This window comes from Drosophila willistoni (genome assembly GCF_018902025.1).
Source record: "Drosophila willistoni isolate 14030-0811.24 chromosome 2R unlocalized genomic scaffold, UCI_dwil_1.1 Seg200, whole genome shotgun sequence".
Classification (NCBI taxonomy): domain Eukaryota; kingdom Metazoa; phylum Arthropoda; class Insecta; order Diptera; family Drosophilidae; genus Drosophila; species Drosophila willistoni.
Window position 1 is genome coordinate 7,285,121 of NW_025814051.1, and position 19,279 is coordinate 7,304,399.

At 35.1% G+C, this 19,279-nt stretch overlaps 1 protein-coding gene across 1 annotated transcript; it reads right to left on the reverse strand.

The window, feature by feature from the left end:
* Positions 1-9,105: 9,105 nt before the first annotated feature.
* On the reverse strand, positions 9,106-12,288 carry LOC6643541 (importin-4). Its single transcript, XM_002066414.1, has one exon. The coding sequence runs from the start codon at positions 12,286-12,288 to the stop codon at positions 9,106-9,108; it is 3,183 nt and encodes a 1,060-aa protein (XP_002066450.1).
* Between the last annotated feature and the right edge of the window lie 6,991 nt (positions 12,289-19,279).

Sequence of the window (19,279 nt, forward strand, 5' to 3'; positions counted from 1 at the left end):
GTCACCAAAACAAGTTGGGAATTAGAGCTGAATAATGTGAAAAAAGAAAAACATGGCTTAAAATTCCAAACGTTTATTTTTAGTTTTTATATCAGAAGAATTATTTTTTATTGCATTTTATCAACTTTATAGTTTATAAGTTTATAAAAAATATTAGTTTCTTCTGATTTATCACTGTGTAAAAATTCCTCAAAATAAAACACTATATAATCTTTAATCTAGGGATACAAATTTGTATATATCTCTCTTTGCATTTTGAGTAGGTGGTTCCTACCTATTGATAAATTGTTTTTTAATTTTAGAAGTAAAAAAATAAATTTATACAAAATTTTGCTTTTTCTGTTTTATATTTTTCTTATTTTGTTTTGAAATTGGTGATTTCTAAAAAAAGCCAATTTTAATTCTTAAAATTCAAAACTTCGAAAGCAAATTTACTTTTGAAAATACACAAATCAAAAATTATTCATTTAAACATTGTTTGTGGACCACATTTTTAAGCCATTTCAGAACAAACCCCGTGTTCTTAGTCACAAAACTGGACATTAAGCTAGGAATTAAATAATATTTTCCATTCTAGTCGTTCTCCTCATATATCATGAAATGGTATACAACAATTTAAATATTTCTTTTAAATTATGACATTTTCTATTGACTGTAAAGTATATAAAAGATCTTTTTCGCATTTCTCTAAATGTTTTCGTTTAAAAATTTTTCTTTGCCTTTAAATTTTCATAACAATTTTATTTGTTCCAGAAGATTGGGAAAAATATACTTTATTTAAGGCTTATAAAAACTTTGTGTGAACACAGACAAACAAAATCTGTTTCATGATGATTTTTTACGATTATTACACATGTGTACATTTAAATATACATACATACATATACATATATATATTCATGGGCTTTATATAAAAATGTATTTGGCAGTTGTTTTTGTATATGCAAAATTTACGAGCATTCAAGTAAATTTTTAATGCGCTGTAAACGACAAAAGAGCCGAATGAAGAAAAATTGTGCGATAAAAACATGAAAAGAAAATGTATTTTCTGTTTTTCTTTACACTCTTTGCCTTTTCCACATACAAAAATAAATCAACTGTGAAGAAGAAAATTTCTATGTGCCAATAAACTGGAACAAGAACAACAATTTTTGGGTTCTTTTTTACAGCAGGAAAAATATGTCAAAAGAATTCACACCACACACACACACACAGAGTAACTACCTATATATGCAAATGAAAACTGTGTGAAAAGCATTTAAGATTTTCTGCTTACCCCTCTAAAAAATACAAAAAAAAAAAATAAACCGTTTCCATGTAAATTAATGGTCAGTTAAGCTGTCAGTCTGGTCAACCGTTTTGCTTTTGATTGTTGCTGAAAAAGGGCATCAACAACAACAACAACCATATATCCATGTAAATCCGTACATATATATGCACACATATATATAAAATAACTCTCATCACAGATTTGTGGTGTTAATTTACTGTAAAATGTCTGAGTGACCAGTGAGTGAGGCGAAATCATCTCACAGTTGCCACGGTAATTAATTGCCTGTGTTTAATTTGGGTTAATTTTATTTATGGCTGCTCGTAATTTACATTTTAAAACAGGAAAAAAAAACAATGCAGAGAGCGAAAACACAAAATACCCCCGAGTGAAGAATGAAACAACAACAACAACAGCCAAGGGATGGGAATAAAAATACAATTATAAAATCATATTTCACAGTTTTGTTGATGCCTTTTCTCGTAGCTCTTTTGCTCTCATTCAATCTGCTGCTGCATCTGATGTGGCGCAACACTGACAGGACACTTCTGACAGCACTGAGACAGGAGGGACTAAGCTTCTGCTAATGTCAACAGCAAACAGTACAAAATGTGCAAGAAAAACAAAACCAAAACTGAACAAAAGAGAAGAGATTCGCTTTCAAATGTAACAACGAAAACGAAGTAATGATACCCTTCTTTTTGGCATTTTGTAGATTTACTAACTAACTTTAAATTTATATAAAGTTTTTGTTCTACTTCCGACTAAGAACTGTTACCTTTGTCAATTCCGTTTATAAGTATTTCATGAATACTCGAAATTGATCTTGTGTTCTTTCATATAAATTTATCTACTTGATTCGCTATTAAATCGTTTGACATTACGCCAGAATATCGTCTCACAAACATTTTCAAATGCGATTTTCAATTCAAACTTTGAAGACCTGAACTAATCGTAATAACCTTTCATTTGTGTACATAACTATAGAAAAATGCAACGAGTATAAATGCTTGTGATTATGCAAGGGCCTTAAACATGAAAATATTTCAAATCAAAGCTAATCTAGCTTCAATATCAACCGACAAAGTATGTATGTACGAGTGTAAGCAACCAAAACAAGAAGTTTGTGATCCAATTTTTAAATCCAAGGCTTATCGGCTATAATATACCTATCATTGCATCAGTATCAAAGAGAAAGAATTAGAATTACTAGTACATATATAGATGATATATCGATTATGCCAAAACTATATCCTTACACTGGCCTGTAACTAGCCAAAACCGACATCATTGTTGAGCTCCCTAAATGACTCATGACACTCAATTGCAGAAGACTGGATGACAAATATTTTTGTTTACAACTTAGAAAATCGTTCAGCCTAGCAATAGCGATCGATCAGTTAGAATACCATAAATTGTACCAAGCAAGCACCAGTAACTTGTTCAAGAAATCGTTTTTTAATATGACAAACCGATTCAATTTGTCGTATTTGAACGTTTCGGTGATTAAAAAAATAGAAAACACTTAATGTTGACATATTTGTAAAAATTTTTTGATAACAAAGATTGCTTTAAAGTTTACAGTACAGTAGTAAAATACTACATTTGAAACTTGTACAATATAATTTTGCAATTCCAGATATTAAGTTTGAGAGCAGAAATTATAGAATAATTACTTGTTTATAAATAAGTACTTTAACAATCTCCTTCAAATATTACGAATTTCATAAATCGTCGTTTTAAACGTCCTAGTTTCCCAAAGGATCCCCAGATTCACAAATCTATAATAGGATAACGGTATGAATAAAATATGCTAATTGTCTAGAGAAAATTCTTATGTTAAATAATTAAATAAGAAGTATAATAAATAAAGTAAATTCAAATATTTTATTGCAACATACCCTTTCTTTCTGCAGAATATGGCAAATATGAAGGAAAGTGACGGCAGTTCTGGTTCTTAGTCCAAAGTGGGGGGGCGGTTGATAAGGGAAAAACTGGGGGAAATGAAGGAAACGAAAATGTTAACGAAAAAGAAAAAGGAAACAAAAGCCAAGCCAAGCAAGAAGCAACAGTGACAGTGGCACTGGCAGCTCTCTGACACTGACAGTTGTCAACTGCTGCTGTTTGTTTGCTTTTATTCTTTATTTCTGTTTTATTTGCTTTCTCTCTCCTCTATTTATATATATATATCATATACCTATATATACATATAACGTTTTCTTTTGCTGCTCTTGTCTGTTTCTGAGGTTTTTGTCACATTTTTTGCTCCTTTCAAAAAGCTGCCATCTAGATTTTTCATTAATGTGCACATTGTTTTCCATTTTTTTCTCTCTCTCTCTCTCTCTCTCTCTCTCTCTTTGTCTTTATCTCTTTCGTGGCAGAACTTTTACTATATTAGTTTTCTTTTTTTATATTTTTTTTGGTATTCTTGTGATTGCCATTTCCAATCTAGTTCAATCTATATCAAGTCAACTTAGTTCCCTTACCTACCACGTAGATCCCAATTCTCTGTTGCTATAAATTTCCTTTTAACCAACTCGGTGAGAGGAAGGTGGATCTATGTATGTTATATAATGGTGAGGGGTGGGCAGGGCTAGGAAAAAATATCATAAAATACAAAATGAAGTACGCTCGACATGCCTTGGACGCTGTAAAATTTATGTGACAATTTTGTGCAGAATAAATGGTTGTATACCCATACACACACACTCACACACACACACAGACGCACAAAGAGGGCACCCAGGAGCGAGTACTAAATGTCCCTCATATGATGACCATAGCTAACCTAAGCAGGGTAGATTAGCTATGTGCTTCATAAGTAAAAGGTTTGCAGGTGTGACATAGTCAACAAATAAAATAAGTTAAATTAAGGAGAACTTTTTGAGTTAATAATAAAAAATTCCAGATATTAAACCATGTCAGTCTCAAATTAAATCATAATAAATATATTTAGCTTAAGATTAGAAAAAGATTCGATTCAATATCCCATTCAGATTTAACAGTGTCTCTTTCAATTCTTAGCATCTGAATAGCTTATAATTTCATGAATAAGTCTGGATCAGCTTTTAATTTCTTTATGATTTAGAGAGTCCATACAGATTGCTTAACATTTTGGTACCTCAAAGGATATAGTTTATTCCAAACTTTGTTTTTATATTGGTTCCTTTTCGGTGTTTTCCTTTTAGACAAAAATTAGTTGGTTTAAAAGGCACATACACGCACACACACATCCAGACTTCAAATGCAATGACTGAGAGAGACAGAGTCTCTCACTCTATTCTCTGAACGGCATTTGGCTTGGCTATTGCCATTCCACAATGCCCACAAAGTGGGTGCCCACTAAAAACTAAAACCCCCAAAACCCGCCCGCCCCTCCTGAGCAGCATGGAGCAGCTTGTGGCTTGGGGGCAACTTCAGCACTTGGTCTCGACGCTTTGGTTGTTGTTACTGTCGTTGTTCTCGGTCATGTTGCATAAATCTCATTTTGGGCTTTATTTACTCTCAAAATGTCGACGTCGGTGCGTCCCCCTCTCTTTTACCCCTGCTCTTTTTGGGTTGTAGTAGCTTCTCCTCTCTTTGTGGCACTGCCATTTGCCCACTCTTGTTGGCAAATAAATTCATTTAGTGGCATTTAGTGCCCCTCTTTCACCTTATTGCAGGACCAGAACCTAGTCAGGACCTCGTCTATGTTTGTATGAATTGCTCTTTGTGTGTGTATGTGTGTGTGTGTGTGTGCATTTTATGGCAGTTTCTGCGTTTTTGTGGCCAAACATGAAGTGAAAATTACACACACACACACATATGGCAAATGTAGCGCAATTGTTTTGCCCTCCTCTAAAAAGCTGTAGAAGCAGCACAGGAAAATTTGGCTTTAGTCGGCAGTTAATTTTCATATTTTCTAGCCACACACACTGCCATTCACCCACCATTTCCCATTCTATCCAAAAGGCAGCAGCACTCTACCACACACACACACATAAAAATATAGAAAAAAAAAAAAATGTTTCTGTGGACATTTTGTCGTAAATAAATTTAACAATTTATTTAGATTGCAATGACAGGCGGATGCTATTAAGAGTGAAATTTATGAGACTGACTGTAACTGAACTCCAAATGGAAGCTGCAGCAATGAACTGAACCAAAAGTGCACAACGCAGACTCCATAAAAAGAAGTGACAATTCAAATCAAACACTTTGGACTTGGTTTAAATACAAAACCCAATTCGACAATTGGAAATAATACGTTTGAACTTTTGATGTTTCACATTGGAAATTACTTGATAAGGAGCCCCACAAATAAACGTTTGATCAGAAATATCACTATGATCACGGAGAAATATAACTGGCAAGTTAGTTTCGTAACATTTAAAATGTTCTTTTTACTTCTTTGTTATTTTAGACAATCTTTCTTTCCTTAGTTTTAAACAAATTATTGTAGTTTTCATCCTCCTCCACTCCTATATTATCGTTTAGTATTACATATTTTTATGTAATATCATATTCTTTCCAAGATAAAGGTATTATTCGAGATGTATGTATGTACATTTTGTAGTAGTCTTAGCACATTTCTAGTCTTTCTTTTTGCTTATCACTTTAAGGTCCGTCTAAAGTTATCAGCAGTTTCTATACAGCAGTTTCAACACGAATTTCACTATTTAAAATTGTTGCGTTTTCTTAGGTTTGAGGTTTTAAAATTGAATGAAAATTAAAACCGTATTTTCCAATTTTACATCTTTAACAATCTTTAAAGTAACTAGAAAATTATTCAAAAGCATTTCAGAACTATTTGAGCATACTAAATAAAACATTACTTGTTGTAACTTAATTTTCTGTATAAATAAACAGAATATTTCAGATTTCTGATGATTTTCCTTTTTATTCGGAAATATTTGGAAATTTCCTTCTCATTTTAAAATATGTATCCTATACATTTTTTTTCTAGTTATTTCTAGTTACATTAAAGATGGTTAAGGATGTAAAATTGGAGAATGCGGTTTTTATTTACATTAAATCTTAAGAATCTGTTCTTTATATTTGTATATTTAGGTATATTCAATAAAAATAGTTTTCTAATCGTTTAAGATACAGCAAATAACCAAATATATGTATACAAAATTGAGACTCAAATATCGACTAGATTAAAATTTTCGCAGAAATCCCACAATTTAATGACTTACTCAAATAACAAAATAATTTTCTCCTATCTCCTGCATTTTATCTTCTGATTAATATACACAAAATATTTATAGAGAATAACTAACACTTCTATAAAATAAAAGGGATACTTTTCCAGCATTCTTCACATTTCCCATTCTTTATTACAAGTATTGAACATTTAGAAAAATTGGTAATCCGAGTCTCTCAAACAGCAAAAACTCACATAAAAACTGTCTCAGCTAATTAGCTGCTGGAAAATGGTATGGTAACAAATGTTTGAAATTTTGAAATATTACATAACCAACTGTCACATATATTGGTTGCCCAAATGAAAGGATAAGGGGGTTATTTTCTGTCAACTGGTGAACTATATATACTTACATATATATATATATATATATATGTACTGATGTATACAAGACCAAACAAAACAAACATGGCCTGAGGAAAAAGTTTTTTTTTTATTTTTATTAATGTCTCAAATTACGTACAAATAAATTCGGTAATTTTGTGGGTAATCAGTCAATTTCAGGCAAACAAAGGCAAGGAATGGGAAACAGAAACGGGGGTTGGGTTGGGTTGGGTTTGAATTGGGTTCGGGTATGGTTGGTCTTGGGTTGACAAGATTCATGAGTTTATGCGTACATGGGCCTGGGCGGGGGGGATTAAACAGGAAGTTTGTTTAACGCACAGTTGGCAAAAGGGTTGCCAATGAACTGAACTAGTTAACCCTTTTTATTTGCCACAGGTTCGACGACTTTAACTAAGGTGGCCATAAATTATATTACAAATGTTAGACATAAGCAAATGTATATTCTATAACATGTGTGTAGATATATTTCCCTATTTCCTTCTTCGTTTGTTGGTAATAAACATGTCACTAGAGTTTTTGTTAAACACAAGTGGTCTTCTCTGCCCGAAAAAGAGAGTTCAGGTTACTTATTAATGGCTTTTCGGTCAAGTAAAATGTCACCATAAAAATGAAAATGCATTTCCGGTCGAGGAAAGTGAGATTTATTTAGTCCGAATTCCAGGAAGCAATTGAAACTTAGCCGAGTTTCTTTGTTGTTGTTGAAAAAACAAAATATTGATCAACTAAATTTAAATCAATTTTATACTAAATGTACATTTTTCTTTAAATTTTCAACAAGTAGAGAAAATGTTGATTTTTCATTTTCCAATTTGTCTTTCGTCAATTGGCTCAAGTGCACACAATTAATTCTCACTTCAAGTGGCGGCGGCGGAAGTTATGGAAAATCATTTCATCTTTTTTATTTCTTTACATATTTCGAAGAACTAATTGAGCATGTCTCACTTAAAATACACAACTAAGCAGCCTAAAACCAACTACCGAGAACTCAATTTACTTTTCATTAAGTCTCCAAACAGAACGACGAAACAAGAAAGAAAAAAAAAAAACTCCAAGACTCTCAAGACACTTGAATGCAGCTCCAATTATGGAAAAACCACTGGAGCTCTAAAGGCAAACTGGAGGCATGCTCATAATGAAAACGTTTAACCTGTCGTCATGAGTCTTTAACATTGAAAATCATTCTGCCTCTACTTATTTTACTTTTGTCTTTTTCTTGTCGTTTTCTTTTAATACCCAACGCGATATGATCCTTTCGAGGAAGTGTGTGCAATGTGCCCGACAAAACACTTGAACAGAACCGAGGCCCAAACCTACTACCAATGAGTAAACGAAGAAGACGAAAAAAAAGCAGCATACTTGAGTAGGAATTGACAGGATGAGAGACATTAAGAGAAAGAGGTAGAGAGAGAGAGAGAGAGAGAGAAATTTCTGGTTTTCAAGTTGAGTGCATAATACACCTTTTCATTTTACGCGTACCTCTTGTTCGACTCCTTGTTTGTCATTAATGAGACGTCTTCTTCAGGTTTTGCAGCTCCATTCCGCACTCAGCGCTCAGTCACTTTCCACTTGAAGTTGTCAGGGCGCCCCTCTTGATGATGTCCCAGTCCCATTTTCCAGGGTACCGCTCTTCTCTGGTGTGTTTTGAACATTTCGGGTATTATGTCGCGCCTACTGCGCATCGTTGGGCCTTTGATCTTACGCATCGTTTCTAATTTGATTATAAACGCACACTCCATTTCTAAGCATCTTCATTTTCAGCCCGAATGCCTTCTATATATGTTCTTGTCCTTCTCATGATGAGTACGCTTCGCGGCTTACTCAATGATGCGTTGAAAGTGCCACAAAATTGAAAAAGAAAAGAAAATGGAATAGAAGGCCAGGACATGAAGACATTCTGAGAGCCCGCATCTATGTCTCAACCTTTGGACGTACTGATGGTGGTGGTGGTGGTGGATGGAAGGCGACGGCAAAGTCATGTCACGTTAGGTGCTGACAGCATTTTAAATGTAATGAAAACGAGATGCTTTCACTCTGTTTGCCCCATGACTCAACTCAGTTGGTTGTCTTTGTGTATCTGAAGTATGCGACGACCTAGATGAAGAGGTTAAGCACAGCTAAGGGTTATGCCCAAAAAGGGTTAATGGCCAAAACATAGACACACAAGAATATACTTTTCAGAGAAATAATTATTTTAATTTACTTTTGATTTCGAACACTGATTAAACAATCGTTAGGCAAAATGGCAAAAATGAAAGGCACATTACAAAATTTAGGGGCCAAGAAATCAGACGGATTTCTTAGCTTATAAAGACATTACAAAATCGTGATATTCGGGACTAGCAGCACATATCGATGTAACAATTTGTCGGTTTTCTTCAGCAATTTTCTGAAATAATTCTATTGCAGTGCATTCTGCCGCTGAATCGGGCAAGTTCTTCCTAAACAAAATCTGCAGTGTTAGTTCCAATATCCGATGTACAAAGTTGAGCTGACGGCCACGTGGCTCTGTATAAGCATATTGAAAAGCCTGTAGAATTGCATCATAGTCCGAAAATTCTTCACGCAAGGGCAAGAGATCTAACAGGGCTGATAGAATCTCTTCAAATTGAAAGTCCGTTGGATTTGTCGTCAAAAGACGTGATAGGGCACTGCAAATGCGATCTCTTACAGCTGGTTCCGTCTCCTTTGTCATGGCATTGGCTATGCATTTGACAACCTCAGGCCAAGCTCCTGGAGATTTGCTATCTCCATAAAATAGTAGCTCTCCTAGGCCATAATAGCAATGCTGGCGACACTTGGCTTCTGCGTCATTTGTCCCATTAAATAAAACATTAAATAGGGAATCAAAATAGTCGACAACTTGCATGTTCAGGTGCTTGATACTATCAGCGATGGTTTCGTATATCAGAGTCCTCCGTGCAGCACAATTATTATCTATGGCCATTCTTAGCATTTTAGACAGTATGCATATACCTTTGTCAAAATATACGGCATATTGTGCCGGTTCGGTAGCATATCCCAACTCCACAAATAAGCCAGCAGCATAACCAATAAGCATCTCATCTAGTCTACTGCCTTCCGCCGCGTCTAGATTGTCCTGACGTCCTTCAAAGTTTTGACATCTAGTTGATTGGGTCAATAACCTACGGGTGGCCTTGAAGAGCAATTTCACAACCTCTTGAGATTGTATAGCGGCTGCCTCAAAATCCCTGATGAGGTCAATTAAATCATCCAGAATATTAACAACCACAGTCCGGTTATCATCTTTAATAATCATCTCATAGAATTTGCGTACTAAAATCTTAGAGTATTCGGTAAAGGCCGTTTCATTGCCCAGGCGATGGAAAGCCGCCAGAAATTTGGAGAGACTCTCAACACACGCCTTACGTACTGATGGTAACGGATGTTCAATCACTTTATATACATTCTCAAACACCGCCTGCAGATAAGGGGCAAAAGCAGCTCCCGTAGTTTCTGAAAACTCTTTGAGGGCAAACATCGCCTCCTCCATTTCAGTGACGTAATCATTTTCCACCATATCATCAAAATCGTCGCCATCAACGTCTTTTTTATCTCCGCAATCCTTGCCTCCGGCCAGAATACCGCATGGTGATACAACAGATAGAAGGATGCGATCCATTATCTTGGGTAGATATCCAGCCATATTCTCCCGATAAACATTGGAAAGGGCTCCAAGAAGATTGTAAATAGCAAATCGAACCTCTGGATCATCCGGACCTTTTGATAACATCAGTAGGCAATAGCCCATCGATTCGTTGCAATAAGGCGCCATAACTTCATCGCCCACGATTCGAACATAAACTGACCATGTATTGATAGCTATAATACGTAGCCTACCGATCTCCTCATCACAGTCCTTGACCAAATAATTCTGCATCACTGCGACAATTTGAGGAAAATACGGCAATATAAGCTTGCCCGAACCAGAAACAGAAGCAAGAGCCGACAAGCAATAGGACCTCAATGTAAGCGTGTGTGGTGAATTCAAGGCTTTAAAGATGCAGTCCATAACCCCGGGTAAGTGATGGTCAATCATCTCGTCCATTGATTCGCAACACTTTTCCAAGGCATAAAACAATTGATCCACATGTTTGGTTATTGGTACCGTTCCTCGTTTCATATCCCCTATCAATTGGCGAAGATATTCCAAAAGCATTGACAATATTTCTGGAGAATATTTGTTGATATCAGGCTGAAAATTCTCCGAGAACTGACCCAGGGCAAAGAAAGCAGCACCGCGCACACTCAAATCGGGATCCTGTGTGCCCGTTTTGATGACATTCAACATTACTTCCAAGTATTGCTTGCATATGATCTCCATGCAACCCTCAGAGATAGTGCCCATGCAGTTATACGCTGCCCGACGAATAAGATTGTTCGTACTTTGGATAGCCGGCTCCATTAACTGAAACAAGAGTGGCAAAAGTTGGTCACCTGACACAATCATGGCTATCTCATCGAGGGCATGACTGGCCCCCTCCGCATAACTATTGCCATCCAGTTCATCATCGTCGCTATCGGCCGGTTGCTTGCATATCAATTCAAATAGAACACTTACGATGGGCAGCAGCATATTCTGTCTGAGAATTTCTGTCTTACTCACACGCATAAACTCAGAAATGAATGACATGCATTGAAGTCGAATTGTCTTCTCGATTTGCTCACACGTAGACGCATCCAGAAGTAATTTTGCCACGGCATCGGTATCATGAAATGCCCTCGGAACATACTCTGCAAGGGCATCGAATATAGTAAAGACTAAGGTAAATTCCGCGCCATCGCCATGAAGAGCATTTAATTGTACTGTCTTCAATATCAGAGGCATCAACTTGACCATCAACTCAGCACCTGCTGGGTATTCACCTAGAAATGGAATCAGATATCCCATTCCGTTAAACATATTGGCCACAGTGCGTGAGGCTAAAGTGTTCTGGGCATCGGCATTAACCATGATGGTCTCAAACATCTTGCATACAGTGGGCATCTCATCCGCTAAGTGTGTTGTAGCCGATTCGGCTATGGCAGAAAAAGTATAAGAATCCGGTTCGCTCTCATTAGGATCCAGAATTACACATCGTTCGAAAGTATACTTCAGAACGTCGGAAATCCATTGATCCTTTTTCTCGTTATGATATCGACTCACTGTGCCAACAACTCGGCCGATGGCACTCTTCACTGCTCGCACCTTTTCGGCTACCAAAGCCTCCAATAAATATTTCTTGACGCCCATCTGCTGATCAAAGGATAGCCCGTTCCAGACCCCAGCATCCGATAGACGCTTATCCAGTAGAACAGCTGTCATTTGACGCACCTCCACAGCACGAGTGGATGTCAGGACTTCGCACAGATTCCATAGAACGTCCGGTTGCTTGAAGGCCTCATATAACTGAACTGTAGCCTCTTTTATACGATTATTATCCGGGCAAAGGAGTCCTTCTATAATAGTGTCCAAAATATTTGCCATGTTTACCAAAAAACAGAAAAAAAAAAAAATTTACTATAAATAATATCTAGATATTTGTGTTACAAAATTATTGTTTTTGATGTGCGTGTTACTAGTTGAGAGTCAGAAAATATACTGATTTCTGTTGAGCTCAAACCTTAGGTGATGAAAAATATGGCTTACTACGATTTGAATTTTTCTTTTTTAGAAATCCAAAGGCCTACTTTGATTTTAAAAATTTAAATGACTACTACGATTTGTTTTGTTTTATTTGGTATTTCTCAAAGACTACTATTTAATAAGAATTCGGGAAATATTTAAGTAGTATTTAATAAATAATAAAGACATATATTTTTATATTTGTCAAACGTGAAATTTTTCCAAAACTTTTTATCTAAAAAGTCTAATATTTGCCAAAGAATGGGCTACAATTTTAGCATAGCAAATAAAGATATTGTTGATCAAAGTCACTGTTTTCTATTGGAGGTATATGATATAGTCTCCCGATCTTGATCAAATTTGGCACAGTCATTAACAGATCTATAAAAACTGACAAGTGAATAAAGCAATCGCGTCAAAAGTAACGAAGTTATTCATAAATGTCACTGTTTTTGACCGATCGTTCCTATACGATATACAGGTGATATAGTTACCTGATCTTGATTAAATTTTGTAAAGTCATTTATATATGTATATATAATATATAAGAGTAACAAGTATTAATTGTTATAGCTTAAAAAACAAAAAAGTTATTGAGAAAAGTCACTCGTGACTTTGTCGTTTGTATGGGAGCTATACGATATTATTGACGGTCCGATCCGTCTGAATCAAAGATATGCAAGGGAATACAAAACTCTAAAATTCTGCATGAAGTTGGGACCAGATTTGTCGTTATTCTCCGTTCTTTGTTAAGGGCTGCCAGTTTTAAAAATGAGAAAATCGAGTTTTAAGTTTGTATCACATGAGGAGAACTTTGTCACACAAAAAACGTCATATCTCTTAAAATATTTTAAATCTTAAAAAACCCTTTTATTACGATAATCTCATAATACAAAGGAGAAAAAAAGTCAATTCTCCCAACCAAGGGGAGAGACAAACTTGAAAATCTCACGTCAACTTAAAAATTGATAAAATAATGAGAGAAAATTACCAAAAATTTGCGTTTTTGTATTTACAATATTAATTTATTATATAATGTAATAGCATATAGACTTTAATGCTTAATCACATCAACTTAATTTGCTATCGAATAGTTTTTAGTGCGAATGTCTTTAAACTTCGGGAATCAATGTTAAAATTCCTCTTTACCCTCTGTGTGTGTGTGTGTGTGTTTTTTTTAGAAGGATAATCAAAACGTTATCGTTAGTCAGTACTAATTACTTAATACGCATTCATGGCATGAACCAAAAACAAACAACAAGGAAGACACACAAAAAATACAAGACCATAAACAAAATCCTTGAGGAACAGAAAAAAATTGAAACCCAAAAGAAACGAGAAAAACCAAATGAACTGAAATACAAAGTGGTCGACGGCTTTGTCGTCGGCATTCTGGCCTCTGTTCTTGCTCCTATCTCGGTATGTCCCTCCGTCTGTATGTATGTATGTGTGTATGTCCGACTCGTCAGACTGTGTCTCACTGGTTTGACAGCAAAATTCACACTTCATTTGAGGCACCTCACGCTTACCCCAGCCCGGCCGGAGTGCTAATGTTGCGCATAATAATTTTGTACTAAATTAAATAGTGCGTGGGTCGGTCTCTGTGTGTCGGAACGTTGGATGGATGGATGGAAGGTTGAGACGGATTGAGGGTTTTTATATGTATGTTTTTTCTCTCTGTTTTGTCGGACTGACTGAGCAACATGTTGCTTCATTTTGTGTGATGCCGCCGTCGGTGCCGCAGACACTTGAACGTGAAAAGGATATAATTTAGTTTTTATTACACGGTTTTTTTTTTTTGTTTTGTTGTCTTTTATTTTCTTTTGTCTTGGGAGATTCATCAGCTATGCATGGCATGTTCGCTTTACAAGCGAGAGGACTAAAGTCCTTAACAAATTTCCGTTTGCGTTAATTTATTGATATGCCGCTTAAATGCATCACGTGTCTGAGAAGCGAATGTGAAAGTTCTTCCACTCCATCTTTTGCTTCGAATCAGAGTTGAGAATCAAAACTGAAAATGCTTTTTCTTTGCGACCAACTGTCACGGTCAAATAAATGACGCGTGACTGTCAGTCAGTCAATCCATAAAATCCGCATGAAGTAGAATAGAAATTTTCGCCAAACCGCCCCTGACAGACACACAGCAGGCGGCATTCAACTCACCCGGGGCAACAGCCAAGGACACCCAACAACAACAACAATGCCGCATGGACCTCGAGACACTTTGATAAATGCCTCATAAAATGAGCAATTATCACGTGCAGAGCAGCTGAGCCGAGGACAATTAAAAACCAAACAGCGATCCAAGTACTGTGAGCGTCAATAAAATTATTTGTCAAAGTGTCAAAGGACTAGGAGAAGGGACTGACTCCTCGGGACTTGACCAGGGGTGGGTCACGGCACCAGAGAGCGAGAGGAGTGACTCGTCTCAGAAGCATCAACTTTGGTGGCTGCTGCTGACAATGAATTGTGTGCCATAAATCAAAGGTAAAGGACGCTTAACGATGTCCTTGATTGACCGCAGTTTCCCTCTAGTCCTGACGCTTGATGATTATTTTTTTTTTTTTTACTTTTTACTGTGCGCAAATCAATGGAAATATTTTTACAATAACAAAATCTAGCTGTATCTGATGGATTTTATCTTGTCTTAAGTAAACCATTTATTAATTTAATCAATCAATTTGAAGCAAGAAATTTAAGCAGATGGTCATTCTGTGTATTTTATATATATTTTAAGGCTCCTTTCTGAACATTATCTTTTATCTGAATAAAGTCAATTACATTCACAAATTTACTCTTCAATCTTCCTCATAAAAGAATTACTTAAGCATTAGGAATAATTCCTCTCTTCTCAAAATATTTCATTATGGTTTTTTTACGGTGAAGTTCTAGAAATTGTTGCCACCCCCTAGAGACATTGAGACCCTAATGTCCATTAAAAAGTTCCTCCTCTCATTCCCGCCGTCTACCTTAATATTAGACAATTAATACCCAATATCAAAATGTCAATAAAAAAAACTTCATATATCCCTAATTAATCATTTACAAAAACTGCACGTGTCACAGACGATACGGACGTTTTCTCTATTGTCAGCAACAATGCAGCGATTAATTTCTTCTATTAATCTACCCAAAAAAAAACAAAAAATAGTAAATGTAAAGTCCTGAGCCAGGGTGGCATTGCGCAAAAAAAGGACATACATATAAAAGCATTGCAAGGATCCTTTTTTACCATAAAATTTCAATGTCACCATTGGCAGTTTTGTGTGTTGCCATTTCTCTTGCTGGTCCCCTCGTAACTATTACGAGATAAATTGTTGTCGATAAATTATCGACAGGCGAGTCTCGGTAGCAGTAGCTCACTGTGGCTCTTCCTTCTCACAGCGGGAGCAAATGTGTGTGTGTGTATCCCTTTTGATTCCTTTATGCTTTATTTACCCCCAGGTTCCTCGGTCCTGCCATCCTGCGTTTTCTTTTTTTGGGCATTTTGTTTTATGTATTGTGTGCTTAGGTTTCGTTTTTTTTTCCTGAATTTATTGCAGTTTGTTTTTCAATTTTTTAAATGGCATTCGAATGCTCAAAAGTGAATTATTGTTCGTGTTTGATATGGCGGGGAGGATATAAGACAGACGAAACGGAAGGACATATTCCAGCCTTTATATGAAATGAGCAAATGATCTAATCAGGATATCACAGTAGCTGAAAGATTTGAGAACTTATTGAAGAGTTTTTGAATAATTTTTCTCTGCATAACATTTATCAGGAATATTTTTGTTATCGGTCTTCTTCAAAAGGATAAATAAAAACTTGGAAAAGTACAAAAACCTTAGATCTTTGGGTTTTTTTTCCTGGCTAAAAATAAATGTTATTATCTTTTGATTAGTTTAATATTATTTTTAAGTTTAGTAATAAGCTTTGACTTTTAAATCAATTCAAAATGTAATTTTTGAAAATTATTTTTCGTTCCGTTTTCCGCTGTCTCATAAAGTATTTATGACCCCAAAGTTCTTAGCCTGGAAAAGCAATTATTGTAGTTTTTGGTGTTTTCTCTGGGGAATCCTTCGTCCTGGCTCATGCGTAATCCTGATGACGCCAACGACAACCAACGATGACTTTACCCGAACTACACCCACTTCATATTGCCATAGATAATGTCAAATTTATTGCATTATTTTTCGCTGCTTTTGCTTTTCCTTTTGGAGTTTCATGCTACATGCGTGCCTCAGACCCATGGCACTTCTGGTGCTGTCGTTCCTGTTCCTTCCACCACCATCACAAGCAGTTGCCCCTTTCTCCTTGTGCTCCTTCTACTGTTGTTGTGCATAAATCAAAAGGTAAATGGCTGCATTTTTATGACTGCCTTTCTGGCGTTGCCGCTGCCGCCATCGTTGCCTCTTGTCTTCGTCGCCGTCGTCGTTCATCGTTTGCCTTTTGCTTCTGCTTTTATCACACAAACATTTCTGTGATAATAAATGCCATAAAAATGAAGAAATATGTGGTTAATTTTATGTGCTGCGGCGGCAGTTGCTTCCTTTTTATATTCTTCATATAAATGTTTTCGCGGCTACAAATTATACTCTCTCTATTTCGCAAACAGGAAAGCAGGGTATAATGGGCAAAACAATCAAGATTGATCTAACGACCAACTTCTCAACTGAAGCAGAAAGATATTCTTTCAAACTGTGGGAAATATACCATCTTACCATCATTTTGTCACTTCAATTGTGAAGTGAAATGTCTTTTAATTGACAGTGCATAAAAAGTAAATAAATAAGAACCCTTATATCAATTGAATTCGTCTGATCCCAAGGAAATTAAGTTTCTATCCTGAGAGATCAATAGTTTCCAGAATGTAGAAAGAGAATTAGCATTGAGGAACTTACGACAATTTAGATAACGAATAAAATTTGATAAATGAGGCATTTATATAAAATTGTTATGCCAGAACATTAGCATACTTTTGGGAGGTATCACAATGTTCTTCACCTCAATTACTTGGCTTCTCTCACTTTTGCTACTTACATTCCTGCGTGTAATTTATAATATTTTTGTATTATTTATATGCCCCCCTTCCCCTTGCTTACTCACTCTCTCTCTCTGTCTTATTTGCTGGCTACCTCTCTTTCGCACTCTCTCACATCTTGCTAGTAAATAATTCACATACAACGGAGGCAAAATTTATGATGCTGACAAAGTAGCCGTAAAAAATATAACAACAACGACAAACAGAAGGGAAGGAGTGAACGAATTTTTTGAAAAATTTTATGAGTTCAGCGACTTTTAAGATACTCTTCTGTAAAAATGAGGTATATGACCTAAATCTCTCTATTAACTAAGTATAATTTGGGCTAAGTTTGTGTGATTATTTGGTTTACTAGTTTTTATTTTGAATTCCCTGTCTCTTTATCTCATATCGATATATGGAAATCTAAATGATGGAGTAGTTTTCAAATATATCTTATTCCATACCATCTTTTGCCTATTTCTTAAAGGATATACCCTACTTAAGCCTGGAAAGAGACAATGCATATCTATTTTGGTATTTAACGCAAATGAGCAACACGCAAAATTCCGCACATAATATCTAAGCTATGAAAGTATAGTAGATTATCACGATTTAGCTAGATAAATCCATCAGAGATATTTATTGTTTTTACCTGCTCTGAGCCGCATTACCCGGCTTATCCAAGCATATTTACACAGATTTTAATTTACTACCAAATACTTGCTTTACCCAGGAATTAAACTGTAAAGCCTTCTTAAACACTACCACCAAGGATTATTAGGTAACACTCACTCAGAATTGGAAAAATAAAATCCATTGGGAATTATAAATTCCATTTAAATCTGTAAGATATGTTCTGGGACTTAAAAAAAATCAACTAAATCACCCAAGTAAAACTTAGTGATTAGGAAACAAGATGGATCACTTTAAAAGATTAGAAAATGCATTTTATACATTTGTTAAGCAAGGATATTTAAAATATTTTACAGAAGACATCTTTTCAAGATTAGAAAATGCATTGTAAATAAAAGTTTAGAAAATATATTGAAAATATTTCTCTTTTTATGCCTTAAATCTATATATATGTTTACCAAAAAAAATATTGAAAATGGTCAATAAATGATGAAATTAATGAAAATTGTGAATAAATTAAAGTTAAATTAGTTTCCTCACTAAATATTTAGTACTCTATATTTAGTTAACTCTAATATGTGTTTAGTTTCACGAAGCTTAAAACTATGTTTCGTTAAGATGAAGAAATAGACAAAAATAAGAAAAGATCTTAATAATTATATGGCCTAATTCATTGATTAGAATTGTTAGCCATTTTGGAGTTTATTTTCTCAATTTCTAATTGAGCCATATAGTCAATACAAATGTAAATATTGAATATTAAATGTAAATGTAAATAATAATATTAATACTTGGTTAATTTAATTTAATTGTTATAGCTTAATTTCTCAAATTATGTGAAATTTACAATTTTGCGTAAATCTCTTAATAATAATAATTTTTTAAAATTTTAAAACCTTTAGAAATCACAAAAAAGTAGACACGAAAATTGAATATGCATTAATCAGGGCTACCCGCATAAATAATCAGAGATCCTTTGAATAAAAATTGTAAAAAAAGTAACAAATAAAAACCATTTGGAAATATATATTTCTTCAGAGGTTAATAAATTATGCCTGCATTTTGGAAAACTGTCGACCGCAAACAAAAGGAAAATATAAAACAATTAACACACGAAACAAGTATTAAGCGATAAAAAGCCATTAAACTATTAACAAAAAAAAAAAAAACAAAACACAAGACGGAAGTTTCAAACTCTTCTACATTTGTTATATG